The following is an 18001-nucleotide window of genomic DNA, read 5'->3' as shown; positions in this document are numbered from 1 at the left end:
ACCCTAAGTACTTTGCATGTTAAACATTTTCTCATCTACAAGTTCTGAAGATGAAGCAATTGTTGAAAATTTAGGCCTGTTAACTTGAAGCTGGCACCAAAAGGAGGTCGAGTAAAAGGACGAAACGATAAGAATGAAACTTTATAATGTGGCAACTAGCTGTAGTTTGATTAGTATCTAGTTGCTTATTTGCCCTGTCCAGGAAGTCGTGGGAAACTAAGACAAGGGGGGGGGGGGTGCTTGCTAATGAGTCAAAGTTGAAGTACAATGGGTTAATTTGTACAAGAGATGAAATGGGTTAGTCTGCTATTATCTAAAACTGTCATAATTATTCAACTAATGATGCTAAGATGGTAGGTCATTCTGCCAAAGGGGGAATTCCCCTGAAGGTAATGCCTACTTGAATAAGTCAAATATGGTACTGTATACAATGGGAAATGAGCCACTCCAGTAGTAAACCCGCCTACCCTGAAAACTGCCTTATTTAAATTTTAATGTGCATGTATGAAGTAGACGCCCCAAATAATAATTCGGGTTCAATGAAAAATGCCCAAAATGGAACTTGCCACTAAAAGTCAAATCCTGGACAGAAACTGGACCAGTAAATGTCAAAGAACCAGCAATACGTTCTATAGTGCTGTCCTTGTAAACAATACTCCTCTCAAAGGCAGCAAAGTCTGTTCCCGTAACAGACGATGTGATCAAAACATTCAAGGACCTTCCTACCAGATGTTGCACACTTCCTCCTGCAAGAATAATAAAATAAGGCAACCTATTTACATAAAGTACATGGCTAATACTCAAGAACTTAACATTATAATGGTCTATGATGGCAAAATTTACAGATATGGCACAATTTACAGATATCCATTAAGAGACCTTGTCGACTGAACTAACATCTATACTACAGTACTAATATAAAGGAAAGTACAGGTACCCCTCATTTAAACAATGGTGTTGTTCCTGAAAACTAATGCAAAGTGAAAATATAGCTAAACGAGGGATAACATACAGAGGGTGAACAGGTTCAAATGGCAGTATTCCTAACAATAATAAGTACATTAAAACAGTTTTGAAATTACACAATTCATTTATTTACACCAAATTTCTACACAAGTGATATGGTTCAGACTAACCATTTAGTGAGCACAAGGCAATTGTAATTCTAACATTTAAAATTGCATACATCAAAAGCATATAGAAATTGCCATGATGAACCAAATGAATAAATAAAATTTCATAAAATACTAATGAATACATAGCATATCAAAATACAAAAGCACATATTCTATGTAAAAAAAAAAAAAAAAGCTTCCACCCAAACTATCCTTTAGTCAAGGTCGATGCAACAGTTCAGACAGACAGACAGTCACCCAGTTGACTCCAGATTTGTGCGTGTGTGTGCTGCACTGTATATGCCAGGACGTCACATTGGGAGAGGAAGTACAGTGGATTGGCAAATTGGCAACAATTATAGCCCACTGCCTCACTTTCACTTCTGCAAGCACTTTTCCAAGCAAATTATTGGTAATTTTGAAATATATTTTACATATTGACAATATATAATGCAGTGCAGTGTTGATTTAAAGAAAATAATCTTGAAATACACCAAGAGAACTAAAATTTTATGGGTGAAATGGTGCCATGGGGTGACTTCTCTTCCACCCCAATGCCTTCTCTTCCTTCTCCTCCACCCCTATTCTAATTCCCATCATCATCATCATCCAGGAGCCTTCTACGTACACACCTCAAAGTAAGTCAACTTTTTTACCATTTTTGTTGAATTTAGGAAATTTTCAGTGAGCTGGAACCAATTACCCAAAAACCCATTGAAACAATGGTTTCGGTTAACGAACGACCTTCTGGAACGGATTGAGTTCGTTAACCGAGGGGTCACTGTACTGTACTCGACACCAATTCCTCATTAGTAACGTTTTGTTTGAGTACAGTATATACTCGTCTATAACCCCCCCCTCGTTTATAGGTCGACCCTGGTTTTTTGACCAAGAAATCGTTAATTTACGATATTCCTCGTTTATAGTTCGACCCACGTTTTTTAGGGTAATGGAACAACAAAACCTTCACTAAAAACACTCTACGTCCTATAAGCTGAGGCTCGCCGTGCACGAAACACGAGTGCGGAAGGCAAATTGTTTATCATTTATTATTACGACACTTTACACTGAAACGAGGGTAGTTTCCAAAAAAATATTGTATATTTCCATTCAAGTATTTATTCAAGTCAATTAGGAGGGAATATTATTGTAATAACAGTTTTTTAACTAAACCATTCGAAAAGCGATTACGGTAACATCTTTTGAACGAAAGAAAGCGAAAGTCATTGCTTTCGTCACGATTTTATCCCACTTTCCACTGTAATACGTACTAATTTCAGCAAAAATATTACAGTTCCGTGAATGTATTATATCAAGCACAGTATGAATAGAATATTGTAATATAACAGAATTTTAACCGAAAACACTTAAAAAACGAGTAACTTCTCTTGAACATCGGAAGGTTAGGTAAAATCTTTTCTTTTCGTCATGTATTTTATCTTATTTTACATTAAAATACATCACATTTCAGCAAAACTACTATTTATTTCAGAGAATATATTCATTCAGGCACAGTTAAGGTAAAATATACATGTGATGTAACCGTTTTTTAACTGAAAATGATTCGAAAGACACGTGTACCGTCTAGCTGATGCTCAACAGCTGGTGGTACATCATGCGTCGTTGTAAACAATAGGAGGTTGAAGTAGATTACCTGGTATTATATTAAGTGTGAAATATCGAAAAGGTTTTTAATACCGGTATTTTTTGTAGATCAATGAGAACTGTGATACCGTATATGATATGATAAGTTAGCCTGTGCTAAGAACTTCAACATAGACTACTGAAAGCACGTAGTAAGGTAATTTAGCCTATTGTAAGTTGGTGAGCTTCATTTACTGAAGGAACTGCACAACTTTTCATTACTAATTGGTACATATTTTACATTTCCATTGTTTACTGGCAGTAAATGGTGAATATTTTTCATGTCTGAAGCTAAAAGTTGCTCCTCGCCCTTCCCATCATGCACGGGTTCAACCTAGCAAAACTATTACGCATGTATAGGACGACCCCCAATTTTTGGCCTAAAAATTTGGTCTTAAAAACTCGAACTATACACGAGTATATACGGTAACTGGAAAACTACTATGCAGCAGTCGAAGCATCAATCAATATTATGTAACAGAGCAATGCTTTATCTACACAGGAAAGAAACCAAATTTCTTCCTTGAAATACAGAAAAATAACTTTCATTTGTACACATGCTATCCTAATTTGGTTTTTAAAGGACAAATTATGAATAAAAATTTGGCAGTACATACCGGTTTTCCTCAACGAGTTGTCAAAGAAGAGATCATCAACTATCACATCGTCCACTGTGCCAAATGGGGCAAGTTCCACTGCTCCTGCTGTCACATGGGATATAACATCCACAGCAGTGAAAGTCTTGGCACCTGCAAAATAAGTTACAAGTTTGTGGAATGATTGAGGATACAGTACCTGTAGTACCAAGTAAGGATCACAATGCCAAGTAAACACTCTTGGATGTGTGGATGAACAAAAGACTTGCAATGCAATTTAATTAATATTTTTACCTTTATTTCAAGCCAAAACTTTTATGGTATCTTGATTAACACAATTCCCTTATCAAAGTTTATCAGCCTCAAATTCGATCCCAATTGCTTCACCACTTTTCACCATTTCCCTTTGTATTGCCACCTAAAGTTTAAGTCTGGTTTCCAAATTCATTGTTTTCTCCAAAAGGTTGACAGCTCTAATGTAAAGAGGTTACTTTTATCCTCTTCGCCATTGATTGGCTCATTAACCACTTGGGCGGGCGGGCGGTCTGTTGGTCAAGTCTCCATTCCATACTGTTGGGAAATACAAGTTCCAGAATGTAGCTGAATACCTGCACCAGTGTTGGTCAAGTCTGTTCTTGAACGAGTCCGTGCCATCACAGCATTCTCTGGCCGATTGTTCCAAGAGTTAAAATTGACACTCCAAAAAAGGTCACCCAGACAATTCTCATAACCATTGCTTCAAGCCTTCTTCCCCTTACATGTCCCATCATTCACAAACATCTTTTAACTACTGCAGTTATAAGAGCACCAAATATTTAATAAGGTCCCACACTGATTCTAGATTCTCCACATCACTTGCTGTAAATATGCTTCATACAACCTCGAGTGATAAACTTTCTTGTAACCCTAATATGTTTTTCAAGTAAAAATGTTACATTTACAATATTCGTTTGAGTTTTAATGTGGATGGTAACCTATCGGTGCTGATGTCAGTACAGGCTGTACTGGCTAACCTTACTACTGTAATAAGAATAACATGTTGAATGTCCAAAACCCCAAAGCTTAGGACAAGTGCTTCAACAATCACGAAGAATTTGGGCAGAATTTTGAGATTTTATGAATACTTTTCTTCAGGATTTAAAAATATTACCATCCAACCAAGCACGACATTATATTCATCTACTTTTGAATGAATGAAAGTTCAGCTTTGGTACAGATACTATATACATGTAGTTTTAAATTGAGATTAAACTTCCAAAACTTATATTGACCAGCAGTTTCATTTTAGGAAACTGAAGTGGTGAATAACTTTAAAATTAATTTCCTGGAGTTTTTACCTGTGAACAAAACAAGCACTGCCTAATTCACAACAGTATTCGTTAATTTTCTTTACCCCATGAACTTACCTGTTATGATGGCAGTCGAGTCTAGGGTGACGACATCATCTAAATCTATACCGTCGATATGAACCTTTCCTTGAACTGTCAACTCCATTATCTCTGGGTTGTAGAGGTACACATCCTGAACAATATTCTGGACCTTATCCCTCATAACAAACTGGGATACCAGTTGATCCAAGTCAAATCCATTCACAGTTTGCACATTAACATTCCCTTCAACTTTCTGTAAGGGAAGTTACAAAAAAGTTATCACCTACATACTCTTAATTTTAAGAACTAATGAAGAGCCCACTAAATTATTACCACCTTCCATACTGTCACTGGGTAAGAGGCAATATAGAGATCAGTGTGCGAGGATTAAGGACGAGTAGATGCAATGCAAATTTTAATTTTACTTTAAGCAGGATTAATATCCAGTTTTAGGGAGATAACCAACAAAGTACACTGGCTTGGAGAAATTTAACCAACTAACATGTTTCAGGATACATTACAGGACTGAAGAATGTCAGCAACAGCAGTTTTCAACAAAAACAGGGATAATGGATAAATTTACAACTATTACCACCAAAGGATTAATTTTTAGGGGACCCAAGATTAACTGTACCCAAAATCCTTGCTCCACAAGGGAGCGAGGTCAACAAACCTCAGGTATTTGGTCCAACTAGCAGTCATGGAGTTCTTTAGATTCATTATCTTTTAAGACTTAAAGCATGTACGGATCAGACAAGTCGCGTGTGGGGCAGCATTACAATGTAGACCGAATGGATTTCTGGTAAGTTCAATATGTTTTTATATTGGTTTAAGGAAGGGTGTTACCAAAATGTAATCTTATGACAAGGTGTGACCCATTCTCTGGAGAAAGGTTTCAGATGACCTAGAAAGGGACATCAAGTGGGTGGCACCAATACTTCATGGAGGAAGAAGTGGATGAAGGATTTTGTACCCTCACACCCAACATGATATGCAGACATCCCTCGACTCAAACCCTTCCCTAGAGGTAGTATACATAGTTGAAAAAATGGTGACCCACCCCACACCCCCCCCAGAAAATCATCAAATTTGCCTTTTACTACTAGCATGTATAAGCATATACTATCTGTATATATATAACTATACATTCTTTATCTTGCTTTGCACACCACTTAAAACCTAATGTAGACATCAAATATACAGCCATGATTGCAGCAGGTCATGTCTATATTCTTGGGTAAATTTTAGATGCTGTCGATACCAAAAACAGACAAGAAACTGTAAAATGGAATTATGTAGTCCCATTTGAACAGAAATTTTGTAATTGAATTTCTAGTCCTTAAAACAAAGTTGGCTACAGTACTGTAACATACTAGATCTGATGTAAAGGTGACATCTCTGGTGAAGATATGCGGCACTCCTTTTAGAACATAGTCTTTTGGTTTCTTTCCATTCAACTGTGAAGTTACACTGATATCTCCAACAACCTGTGAAAGATCAAAGGGTTAAAAGTTACAATGAAGTACTGTAGAGCATACTATAAAACTTAAGTTAGCATTTCATTACAAAGGCAGTTTATACTAAAAATTCTCCCACCTTAACATGATCTTCAAAAATCACTGTTGTGGATATGTTGTTAGTATTAAGGGGTATAGCATAGTTGAGAATGTCCGAAATTCTGACACCATCCAAAACCCCTTCTGTTAACTGGAGGTCATCCAAGAATGCCACCGATCCCAAAATCTTGCGACCAGCTGAGGAAGGACAAGAAAGCAGTTTTGAAGTGTCTGAAATGTTCCTAGTACAGTAGGTGCATACATTACAGTATTCTAATCCGACTTGATATAATAATACTAAATACTTACAATTTACACCTTTCACAAAGTTGGATATTAGCATCTTCTGGAAGTCTTCAATCTTGTACCCAGACACCGTTCGAGAAACTGTCGAGTGACCAAGGACAGTCATCCGGCTAAATGTTTTCTTGGCAAATACTTCCTGGTCTCCATTCAGCAGTAACAAGTCTAACTCACCATCCCTGACCTGTCACCATATAGGTTTTAATTAAGGCTAAAAACCCTTAAAAAATGCACATGTATTCACACAAGATGAAGGGCTACACATGTATTTTGAGCCATCGAATACAATATATTCAGTAGTAATCATCTCTAACTCCAGTCTACACTAGTACACTTCCTACATTTCTCCAAGAACTATTTTAGACAAAATGCTTTGCTCACATACTATATACTGTACAGTACTTGTAGGTCACTATTATTATGATTACTTTTATATTAGGGGCTTAACACCATATATATATTCAAGTACAGACTTCCAATAAAATATTGGATAGTGTAGACTGTAGACAATGTACATAAAGAAATTTTTTTCCTACATTTGTTACAGACGTAGGCGAAATGATGTACCCCTCGACTTACGACCACAGCAGTCGTATACAGTATAATTTTTTCAAATTACATATTTTCGAGTCCCGAAGTTAGTGATCGCACTGTGTACACAAAATTTTGGTTTGTAATTCCCTTTAAAATAGCTGGCAAGCATAAAAGTGAGTTTTGTGAAGCAGAGAAGAAAAAGAGACACCCATTTTAGATTATGTATTTTCGTATTCCGACAAAAGACTTACGGCCTGGTCGTCGATCCCTAACCCCGTCATAAGTCGAGGACTGACTGTATACTGGTACATCTTCATGAGGACCCACCTGTAGACTACAAAATTAGTTGTACACAAGCCCAATTTTAACTATTACAAACCCTAATGTCACCAAGAGCCCTCCTGACGATCACACTATCTGCACGAATGTTCTCAAAAGTGGCGGGTTGGGTAATCGTCTCGCTGCGGTCCCTCAAAAATACTTCCTCTGGCACAGCTACTCCATTGATCCGACCTTGCACTGTCAGGCCACGCTGGACAGTCAAACTTCCAATCGTGTGAGCACCTGGTTGTACAATAAGGAAATCTTATAAAAAGTATACAGGAAATTTAACAGAATTCCATACCTCAATAGAATATTTTGTATTATACAGGGAGAATAAAAAAGTTTTCACCTGTTATTTCCTGTGTGCTTTCTGTATTATGGAAGAGAGCCTTATCCATCACTGTACGAGGGTCCACAGGTGTCAGTGCTTGTCTCGTTCTTATAAATCGAGCTATCAAGTCCCCACTCACATCTAGAGGGCCTGGAAGATAATCATTTATACAGTTCTTACACTTCAACTGTTTATGTAGTTAACACTTCATTTCACTTTTCTTCGCCACTTGTCTGTTTAATAACCAGTACACACTCACCCATTATGTGTTGGTTAGTATTGTTCAGGACAAGCATCCTATGGAACTGGCTGAAGTCTCTGCCATTAAGAGTCAGAGTTTGGATGTGGGGTGTTGTAATAGTCTCCACTGTCAGACTGGAACTAATTATCTGTTCCTTTACAGTTAGCAAAAGATTCTTCTCATCAACATAAACAGAATCAACTGAAAAAAAATAATTTCAATTTCATGACAATGGACAGTTAAAAAGGTCTGTTCATCTTCACCACTCCTACAGTGTTGGGTACATTAAAACATTCAATAAATAAAAAAGTATAGAGGTATTCTGTATTTAGGTGTTAGCAGAAGAATATGAAGTGGGTGGGTGGGGGGAAGCTGATGTGAAGCCTGTATATATATATATATATATATATATATATATATATATATATATATATATATATATATATATATATATATATATATATATATATATAAAATTACAACAATGTGGTATACAGTATATCTAAACCATCCATTACTTTTGGGCGAGGGGCCTTCACAGGCCACGGAGCAGCTGCCAGAGGCCTCCACAACATATTCAGCAAATGCAAAATGTGGGAAATTTAAACTTGCCTCAAGAAATATATTGCAACAGTCCCAAGATATATCCATTACAGTGTGACCTTCCATTCCACAACTGTTAAGGAATATATCCACCAAGGGTTTGAGTAACATATTTTGAGAAAGAGGGTTTTGAAGTACTTGTACCTATATTAGTCTGTTAATGAGAAAAATGTGGAGGAAAGTCCTTGATAATCTGCATATATGACCCAACATCAAGATGACAAGCTAATACAAGGGATTATAAAATGCATTCCCTAAGAATGGTAAAAATTACAACTATGGCAAAGTAAAAAAATAAATAAAAAGTAACTACTGTATGATAATTAAGAAATTAGAACTAATAGGGAACTCTTATTTCACCGAATTTAATGTTTAAAAATGTACTGCACCATTTAGCAAATAAATCTTCTGGAATGAAAACCTCTTATGCTATACTACTGCAGTCAATTTTTATGATAAATCTTGTCTAACATGGCAGTTAAAATGAATGTTGAAAGTATCTAGTTTGATTTAGGCCACCCTGCCCTAGTCAGAAAGGGGCTAAGGAGAAAAAATTCACACTAACCTGTCCCAGATACCCTCAATTCATTCGCTTTAAGGAGTCCAAAAGTCTTCTGCCCAACAATGTGGTGACTGCCAGAGAGGGTGACTAGTTCTGTAATGGGAGTCCGTGGGAAGCCTGGACCACTTAGGTAGGCAACTTCAGCTACAGCCCCACCTGTCACTTCCACATTGGCAAAACTCAGATTGAAAAGTTCAGCATTCTGGTCTAACATCAATGCCTCTTCAAATAAGGAACTTATGCCATTAATCTGTAATTGAAAATTAAAAATATATAAAAATTAACCAAATCAAAGTTCACCAAATTTTATTAACAAGTCTCCTTTATTCAAATTTTATTAAGACGAATTTATTCAAACCTTTAAATTAAGGAATTCTTATGGCTAAATTTGCAACCAGTCTTAAATTAACAATTACATTAAGATACAGTACTCCAATTTACAGTTCAAAGCAGAAAAGCCACCTACTCTCTCGGCCTGCAAGTTGTCCACCCTGCAGCCAACAATGCCACTAGTCTTACACTGGAACTCCACATTAGAGAAGTGAAGACCATCTGAGAAGAAAAAACCTTTATTTATGAATTTTGCAATACATATGCACTTTTTGTAGTTTGCCTCCCCGCCCTTTACATACTTTGATTAAATGTGACCAAGAAGTTCTCTATATAATCTTATTACTCTAGCATGGTGTGATAGCAACTAATAGGTATGGTGTTGGTAGCTCGAGTTCAAAAATAATTACTACACTTTACACTTGTTCACTCCTTATAATTTAACTCGAGGTGTGCCTATATGTTGTTGCTATTACAATGGTAATATAGTACAGTACACTACTTGCCATAACTCCAGGGACAGCTTATCATGTACACTTGGTTAGTTCTTAACTTTAGTTGGAGCTTCATCAATCCAATTACTGTACATGTACTGGACTCTGCAAATAGGTCCATTTCGGATTTCTTAATCCGGTACTATTCCAATTGATTGTAGACCAGCATCAATTAATTTATGGCTAAACAAGTCACTGTACGATTGAGTTAAATATGTTGAACACTAATGCATGAATTTAATGTGAACTGTATCAAAGGAATACATCATTACCGGTACTTTTGATTTGATCTTCACCGATCTAAATTATAGGCAACACGTCCTTGCTCAGGCTTTGGTACACCTACATTTTCTTGTATGGTTTATTTTCTTGTATGGATCGATAATTGGGAATCCTTTACACAGACTTCATTCCCATCGGAGGCCTGGGAGTCTATATAAAGGATCCTCATGCATCTGCTTCCAAGAGATTGTTTTTCATGAAATGATTTAAAGTGGTTGTAAGCACTACAGATTTGTACTGTACTATGTGCTCTTCTGGGAAATGATCAAATCAAATTCTCTTAAGAAGTCTCACTGATAATAATGCATTTCCAAATTACCTAAGCAATAGTTATTAATACTGTATTGCACATACTTACTCAGGTCTGGACGGGTGACCTTTTTGGAGAGTGCAACTGTAGTTCGAGCTTTAGCAATTCTTTGGAAGGCTTCATTTACATCTTCCACACGGCCAGTAAAGCTACTGAAGTTAAAGTTCACACTGTAGTCTTGGCCCCTCACATGGATCTGGCCAAAACGGGAAATATTACGGCTTAAGTTTTATCTCGGGGCACCACAGGCCAGTCAGTAATAATCTATACTACCACACCTCGATGCTCCAGATCAGTCCTGTAGCTAAAGAAGCCTGAAGAGCCACTACTGCGAGTACTTACTGCAAATCACCGACACCCTTGGACTAAAGTTAATCCCAAACATAGCCGAGAGCAACCTAAGCAAGTTGCTATCCTATAACATACATTTGTAATAACCTTGCAACAATTGGGTATACTTCCTTCCCAGAGGAATTTTAACTGAAGATTTCAGACAAGTCCTTAATTTCTATTTGTTTAAATTTGGCCCAAAATCTCCAAGATGCTTTATAAAGAAAATTTCTAATTCTATGTCTAAATTTGGCACCCTACAATAAGCAAATACTTACAACTCTCATTCTGGACAGGTAGGGTCCTGCTTGTAAGACCAGATTACCATGAATATTCACAGGTTGAGTGAAAGTAAAAGATCCATTAGTCTTTGGAGCATTACGAACACGTGTCACTAAATGGTTTAGTCCATCATCCATTACGCTCTTGTAGGACTCGCACCATTGAAGGCTTTCGCTGTGATAGGTCTGAAAATAAAGTAAACTAGTGCTCATTTTTATCACCATCCCATAATAGAATTACCAAGACCTGCACACTTATTATGCAGTAAGAATGAAATTGATACAATTATATAGTGGTACTTCTTCATTAAATACACTCCAATCAATATACATATAAAATAAATCTAAGGTCTAAGTTAAAGTTGTAGTGGGACAACACAATAAATATTACCAGAACAAAAATTCTCTACAACTACTTTGACAGACGCCAATCACTAAGCAAACTACACTGGCTCATCTTTAAGTGTGCACATTTGTAAGAGCAGAATACAAAGGTTCTCGACTCCGCTGTACAAGACACCTCAAAATTGAAAGCTCAAACAAATTCAGGTTTCTTCATTTACAACTTCGTCTTCAAAACCATTACTGTATACAATACAGGTATCTAATGCGCATAATACTACATTCTTTAAAACATTGACTCCATAAGGTAATCCGACTTGCGTACACCCTCCGATACGAACATGGTTAAACTTGAAATTTACAGTACAGTATGGTATGGTCTCGGCTTAAGTGGATTTTTATCCGCGGTTGGTCATTTACGTGGCACCTGTCCAGACGCTCCAATTATTAGTTACGCGGTACATTCCTGAATTTACGTGGGAAGCAGAGCGGACAAGCTGCGCGCTAGGTCACTCTTACGTCACCGGTGACGTCAGATGACGTTTTGGACTGTGATTGGGCCACGCATCCTTACCACCCATGCACCCCCTCCGCCGAGCGCCGTGATTGGTCTATTTAACCTTGCCTGCCCAGTCAACCAAACATTACGGAGTTCTTCACCCGCCACAGCCAGCCCAAGTCAGTGATAGTTATAGTGAGGATATGGACTTTGAGGGGTTTGATTAGGAGGCCCCGCTAGCCTCTGTGGTGGATAGTGATACAGACGAGGACCAATAATCTGCCCTCTGCCACGGAACCAACTCCCCATCCCCGTGTGCCCAGCCATCTCTTCTACCAATGTAAGTGTTAAAAACCTAATATCATTGATATTTCTTTTGTATATTAATTGTGTGCATACCATCGTAAAATTAAGATGTTATTTTTATTACAACGTACGTATTGTGTCGGAAAAAGGGTAGTCTGGGGGTCGGTCCAGTCTATTTTAATTAATCCCATGTGTTATGTTATTTCGTTTACGCGTTATACGCGGACCTCCATGGGTTTAATTGACCTCGTAAAACGAGACTATACTCGAATTTATTTACCCAATTTATTTTTTACTTTCATTTACTGTATTTTGTCATTATATTTCTTCTTTTGTCTTAAATTAAGGAATTTTAGATGTATATAATGACTTAAACTATGACAGTGGGATTTTAAACATGGTTTTGTAAATACGGCAAGCATATAGAATGTGATCCGACTTGTGTACAAATACGACTTACGAATGTCCTCAGGAATAGAACCTGTTCGTAACCCGGGGACCTCCTGTAATATCTTGCCAGGCTCTACAGTGAGTAGGAAGTTTGCTGCCTGTAGCTCATCTCATTTTAGGTATAAACAAAATTCCAGCAAAATAATTTGGATGCCTACAGCACTGATTTCCATTATCAACCTAAAGACTACTAACAGCTAGAGGATTCCTGTGCTCGAACTTCAAATAATACACCAGAGGTCGGCTTGGCTCCTCGAATGGGTTAACAACGGCAAGGACCACCTCATTCAAGGTCTTGGGCACCCAGCTGATCCAGGCTCGTTCTACACCCTAAAGGAAATAAAGACATTAAACACATCCAGTTCTACAAGTACAGTACTTTATTTTTTTTTCATCTCTTGCAAGTAAATAACAAACTTTAGTCAATTTTATTCCAGGAGTGATCAAATTGATAGTCCGGAGAACTTGTGTAATGATATTAAACAAAAATTTCTTAACTATAGCAGAACAGTCAAATTTACTGAAAAGTGTATTACTGTAGATTCTAAACACTGAATCAGACATGACTTGAACTTATCCCTGTAACCTTTAATTGTAGCAAATAACGTATTAAAAAACTTACTGCTCTAGAAGCCTTAAAAGGACTAAGGACAAATCTCCAACCATTGTATTGGTAGAAGAAGATGCCAGCCTGGCTGTTGACCACTGCCAATACAAACTCTCCATTTGGGCCCTGAAATTTTTTAGATGTTCATAATATGGTCTCGTGTACCAATGACAACCCCTTTGCATAGGTTCAAGAGAACTGAAAATAACGCTCAATGCTAAAGCATGTAAAATACATCGTTAACAGCATTTTATACAGTATAATCTATATTGTATAAGCAATACAGAAATAAACGAAACTATCACCTACCTGGTACACCACCCACTCCCGGGCTCCAAAGGTTCGTATACACTGGAATGGAACAAACTTGCCATCATCGTACTTGTAGATCACCGAGTCGACTTCAAAGTTTTTGTTTCCAGCTGACAGAAAAATCCAGTTTGTGGAGTGTAAATAGGATACAAAAAAAAAAAATTATTAATGATATTTTATATGTTTACCAACGAAAGTGGAACTTATACCTATCAGATTCAATGGCCCCAACATTTAGGCCTTTTAAATTCATACGTTATTATGCACATGCAGGAGAAAGACTCGTTATAAACCATGATAGGTCATTTTCACCCATTACAGTAGTCAAGCTAAACTAAAAATACAGGAAGGAAATACCAAAGGGCTTGGGAAGCAGGTTTCATGATGTTAATCATACTGCATAGCTTGAACATTACAACAAAATCATAAAAGCAAGAATTCCATTCAGCCTTAGTCTGGAATATTAAACCCATTTAATTTCCCAGCAACCATGGGATTGTATTTAAATATTTCCCGATACGGACTACATTCTTACCCTGGCGTTTTTGCCGAAAGTCATCCTGCATATTTTATAAATTAAACCAGTCATTCTTCACATCCTCAGCCGTCTGTAATACGCTTATAAAACTTCAAATCTAATAATAAAACATTCACATTACATTCGAAGCCTTGCAGTTGAGGAGGGTAAAGGTATAACTATTATTTAAACCATATGGACAATTAGCAAAGGAATATAAAAAAGTTAAGTAGGTTTGGCTCTTCTCATTAAACTTAAAACTCAATTAGGTTCATCAGCTACAGCAATTACAGTATATATTTTGCATAGGACAATGACAAGCACCAAGCTCTACATTCTCCACCTTACCTTTGTCATATTTATATTCATTAGCTACAGCCAAGAAATATTCTGCATTTGGCCCACTAACAAAGCTGAAGGCTGCCCAGTCTCTGGCACCACTGGTGCGAACACGCTGGAAGGGCCTCAGTCTTGCATGGTCCAAATCGTATACAAATATGTCACTGTCTATCTCCACATTCCCTATTAAAATGCACCAAATTATTATCTTTTACACTTCATTCTTGTGATATTTATGACAATAACATTACTTTATTCACTGCACCAAAGCAATACTTTACCTAAATCATCAGCATGGTTGGCAATGGCTAGAAACTGGCGCGATACAATTTTGAAGGCAACAACTCCTCGTGCATTCATACTGCCAAATGATGCACTATCGAGCCTATCATAAGTGGTGTAAACCTCGCCATCCAGAGTCATTGTCTGTCAAAAGTATATTCTTGAAGCCTAAACTGATTACTTTCAATTAAAAATAAATGATTGCAGTGTACCTTTCATATATACAGTACATAGCACTACAATGAAGAAACAAACATACCTGCATTCTGAAGATAACATTGGAAATCTCACCAGTCTTTCTAATATGGTCATATGAATTTGCAAATGCTAAGTAAGTGTAACCTCCAAGAACCCTGAAAAATACAGTTTTTGTAGTTTAGAATCTCAAAAGTACCTTATGATTTACAAAGGTTTAATATGCAAAAATATAAAAGGGAGATGATTTGATGGACACTATACAGTACTGCAGTTTGTATTAATTTATGAGAAACCGCTAGATAGTTATGTCCAATGGAAGAACTGGGATTACATCCCAAATACTTTACTGTAATAGCAAGGTGCATCAAATGGTCTGCACAGAAAATAATAAGCAGGTTTAAAAGCAAATAAGAATTGGGATTAAAAAGGTATTATTCCCCAAGTACAGGTATTATCCCCTTAAAGGACTACAGTATTTAATCATACTGTACTAAAGACTTCATATTACTGGTACATTTAAAAAAAAATTTACTACACCCCTGGGTCTGACTGCCTTCTCAAAGATCACTGACCGAGGTCCTTCATTTGATAAGCTTGGTACTTCCGATTGTGATGCATTGTATAACCAATACAATGTACTGTATATCACGTATAATTAATAGAGAAATTAACAATACATTTAAAACCTTTAACTCCCGAGTAGTGTTCAGACTTTTTTGTCAACTGCAGTGTTTATCTTAGACCTGCCAACTGATAAATCATTATTACCACAAATCAGTAGACCTACCATATGGCAACATCCTGGGCACCATTAGTCCGTAAAGTCCTGTGGAATACAACTGATATACCGTCCACCCACGTCATCCTGTATATCCCACAGCCAACCTGCCAAAGAAAGAGGTTTACTTATTTATCATTTCACCTTGTCTCGGCTTACTAGCCATTCAGGCTTGTGCATTACTTTATCCTCTTTGGCCCTGACTAGCCTGTTAAACACTTGGGCATTCGGTGAGGTCTGTTATACACTGTTGGTCAGCACAGTACAGTATATACTGGGCATGTATTGGCTCCAGAATGTATCTGAACCTGCAGCAATGTTGGTCAAGACTAACCTTAAGTCTGAACTGTTAAAAAAGGTTCATCCATGAATTTCAAAATAATACATGTACAGTATATAAAAAAATAATTTCAATTTTTAATTTACTGTAATGCAAAAACTAACTGATCAAGCAGCATCTCACCCTGGTCTTATCCATGGCCTGTTCCCCTTGGGACTCCACACACACAAATTCTACAAAGCTGTCCATCAGCAAAACTGGTACACATTTGGTGGCCCCCATTGTGTTGACTGATGTTGTCAATAGCTGGTAATCCTGAAAAGAAAAATCCATTATTTTTCCAAACATTTCATTTACATAAAACTTAACCACACACAGTTACAGTACAGTATTACCTTACTGCTAAAGTGATTTCCCTTAAGTACAGATGATAAATATCCAGTGTATATGAATTGTAGGGTCATCACAGTATAGTTCTCCCAACTTTAGTAAGCATACCATGTGAAGAGCATAGACGTGAAGGCGTCCAAAGTTAATGTGGGTGAAGCTTTCCGTGACAAACCAGAAGAGGAAATTCTGGTGCTCAAATACCACCATGGAAATGACATTAGAAGGGACAGCAAAGGACTTCAGGATGGTGTTCACATTGCTATCAAGGTCCATCAGTCTGTAGTAGCCTGTGGGGAAGTCATCAAAGGAGGCTACAAAACGGTCAATATTTCTTCCTAATTTAGAAGCCATCTTCACTCATTATTATTCTTAAACAGGCTATCTTTCAACCTGTACAAACCAAATCCTGGAACAATTACACTACCATCTGCAGATGGTCTCAGCCACACCACTAACATTCAGTGAAGTCATCACCTGTACACGAAATAAGTATAGACTTATTTATATCTACTACTTATCCTTTCCATAATGGAAGCCTCCTAGATAAAAGCCACATTTCCCACACTATCTTGAAACTTGTTCCAACTTTAATTCAATTCCCAAAATGGTTTGCCAACTATATATGTATAGGGTACTGTATTGGAACACTGGTACCAAAATTTTACCCAAATGGCAAGCAAAATAATGACTAAAGCTTCTCAAAATTTTATATAAACATAAAATGAAATGTAGTGACATCTGCCAGCAGGTTGGTTACAATTCCATCACCAGTGTACTACCAGTGATGTGTTCTGAAATACCAGCGAATTTTTAGGCCCAAAACATTTCAAGTTCTAGATATACCATTTGTCTGTATAGTGAACTATTACTGTATGAAAACAGTACACTGCCTCACATCTGTAATGATCAGAGTAAATAACTAATAAAATTAACACAATTACATGTTAGAATTCTTTGTGTTTTGAAAAGGCAGGTCTTAAAATTTCCTTGCCTGTGGATAATGTAAGAACAGCCTTAACAGGTTCCTAATTAGCTCAATGATAAATTCAATAACTTTAGGGGCTACAGTGGTCGACCATAACCATACTGTACAAATAAAAGTCTCTGCTTGAACTTCATTGTGGCTTAGAGTAAAGTCCTCCAAAGATGACAACTCACTTTGTGACTAGATCTGGTTTATCAGTAAATAAGGGGCATTAAGTAATGTATATAACTAAATTTGTATAAAATTATTTTCTTCTGAAAACTTGTGTACCCTCACCTTTTTCATCCCGAAAGAGTTTTGTATCGAGGGCATGAGCACGTCGCTGTCTGTGGCGCACATCTAACAATGATCGTAATTCCTCTTGTAACGTCACTAAGCCATCTTGCTGGAATCTCTCAAGACGACCATCTGCTAAATGCATCAAGAGGCTATTAACTTTCAATGAACAGTTATCATAGCAAGCTTTCCTAGAGTGATTTCACTTAAAGCATTAACCAAGTATATTTCAAC

General features: G+C 37.0%; 1 protein-coding gene across 1 annotated transcript; it reads right to left on the bottom strand.

Moving 5' to 3' along the window:
* Positions 1-3: 3 nt before the first annotated feature.
* Positions 4-17912, bottom strand: LOC121878772. The gene is made up of 24 exons (XM_042385185.1): positions 17768-17912; positions 16615-16793; positions 16300-16431; positions 15846-15943; positions 15120-15213; positions 14860-15004; positions 14588-14761; positions 13720-13832; positions 13426-13536; positions 12999-13133; positions 11204-11392; positions 10644-10791; positions 9646-9731; positions 9183-9429; positions 8033-8215; positions 7792-7923; positions 7498-7682; positions 6591-6768; positions 6322-6479; positions 6099-6212; positions 4762-4978; positions 3377-3508; positions 567-746; positions 4-44 (listed from the first exon to the last, which is right to left on the bottom strand). Exons 1-24 carry the CDS (start codon positions 17910-17912, stop codon positions 4-6), a joined length of 3516 nt encoding a protein of 1171 aa, XP_042241119.1.
* Between the last annotated feature and the right edge of the window lie 89 nt (positions 17913-18001).

The sequence above is a fragment of the Homarus americanus genome, unplaced genomic scaffold (assembly GCF_018991925.1).
Source record: "Homarus americanus isolate GMGI-L3 unplaced genomic scaffold, GMGI_Hamer_2.0 scaffold2558, whole genome shotgun sequence".
Taxonomy (NCBI): domain Eukaryota; kingdom Metazoa; phylum Arthropoda; class Malacostraca; order Decapoda; family Nephropidae; genus Homarus; species Homarus americanus.
The sequence above is the reverse complement of the archived record's forward strand: the minus strand, read 5'-3'. Positions and strand labels throughout refer to the sequence as shown.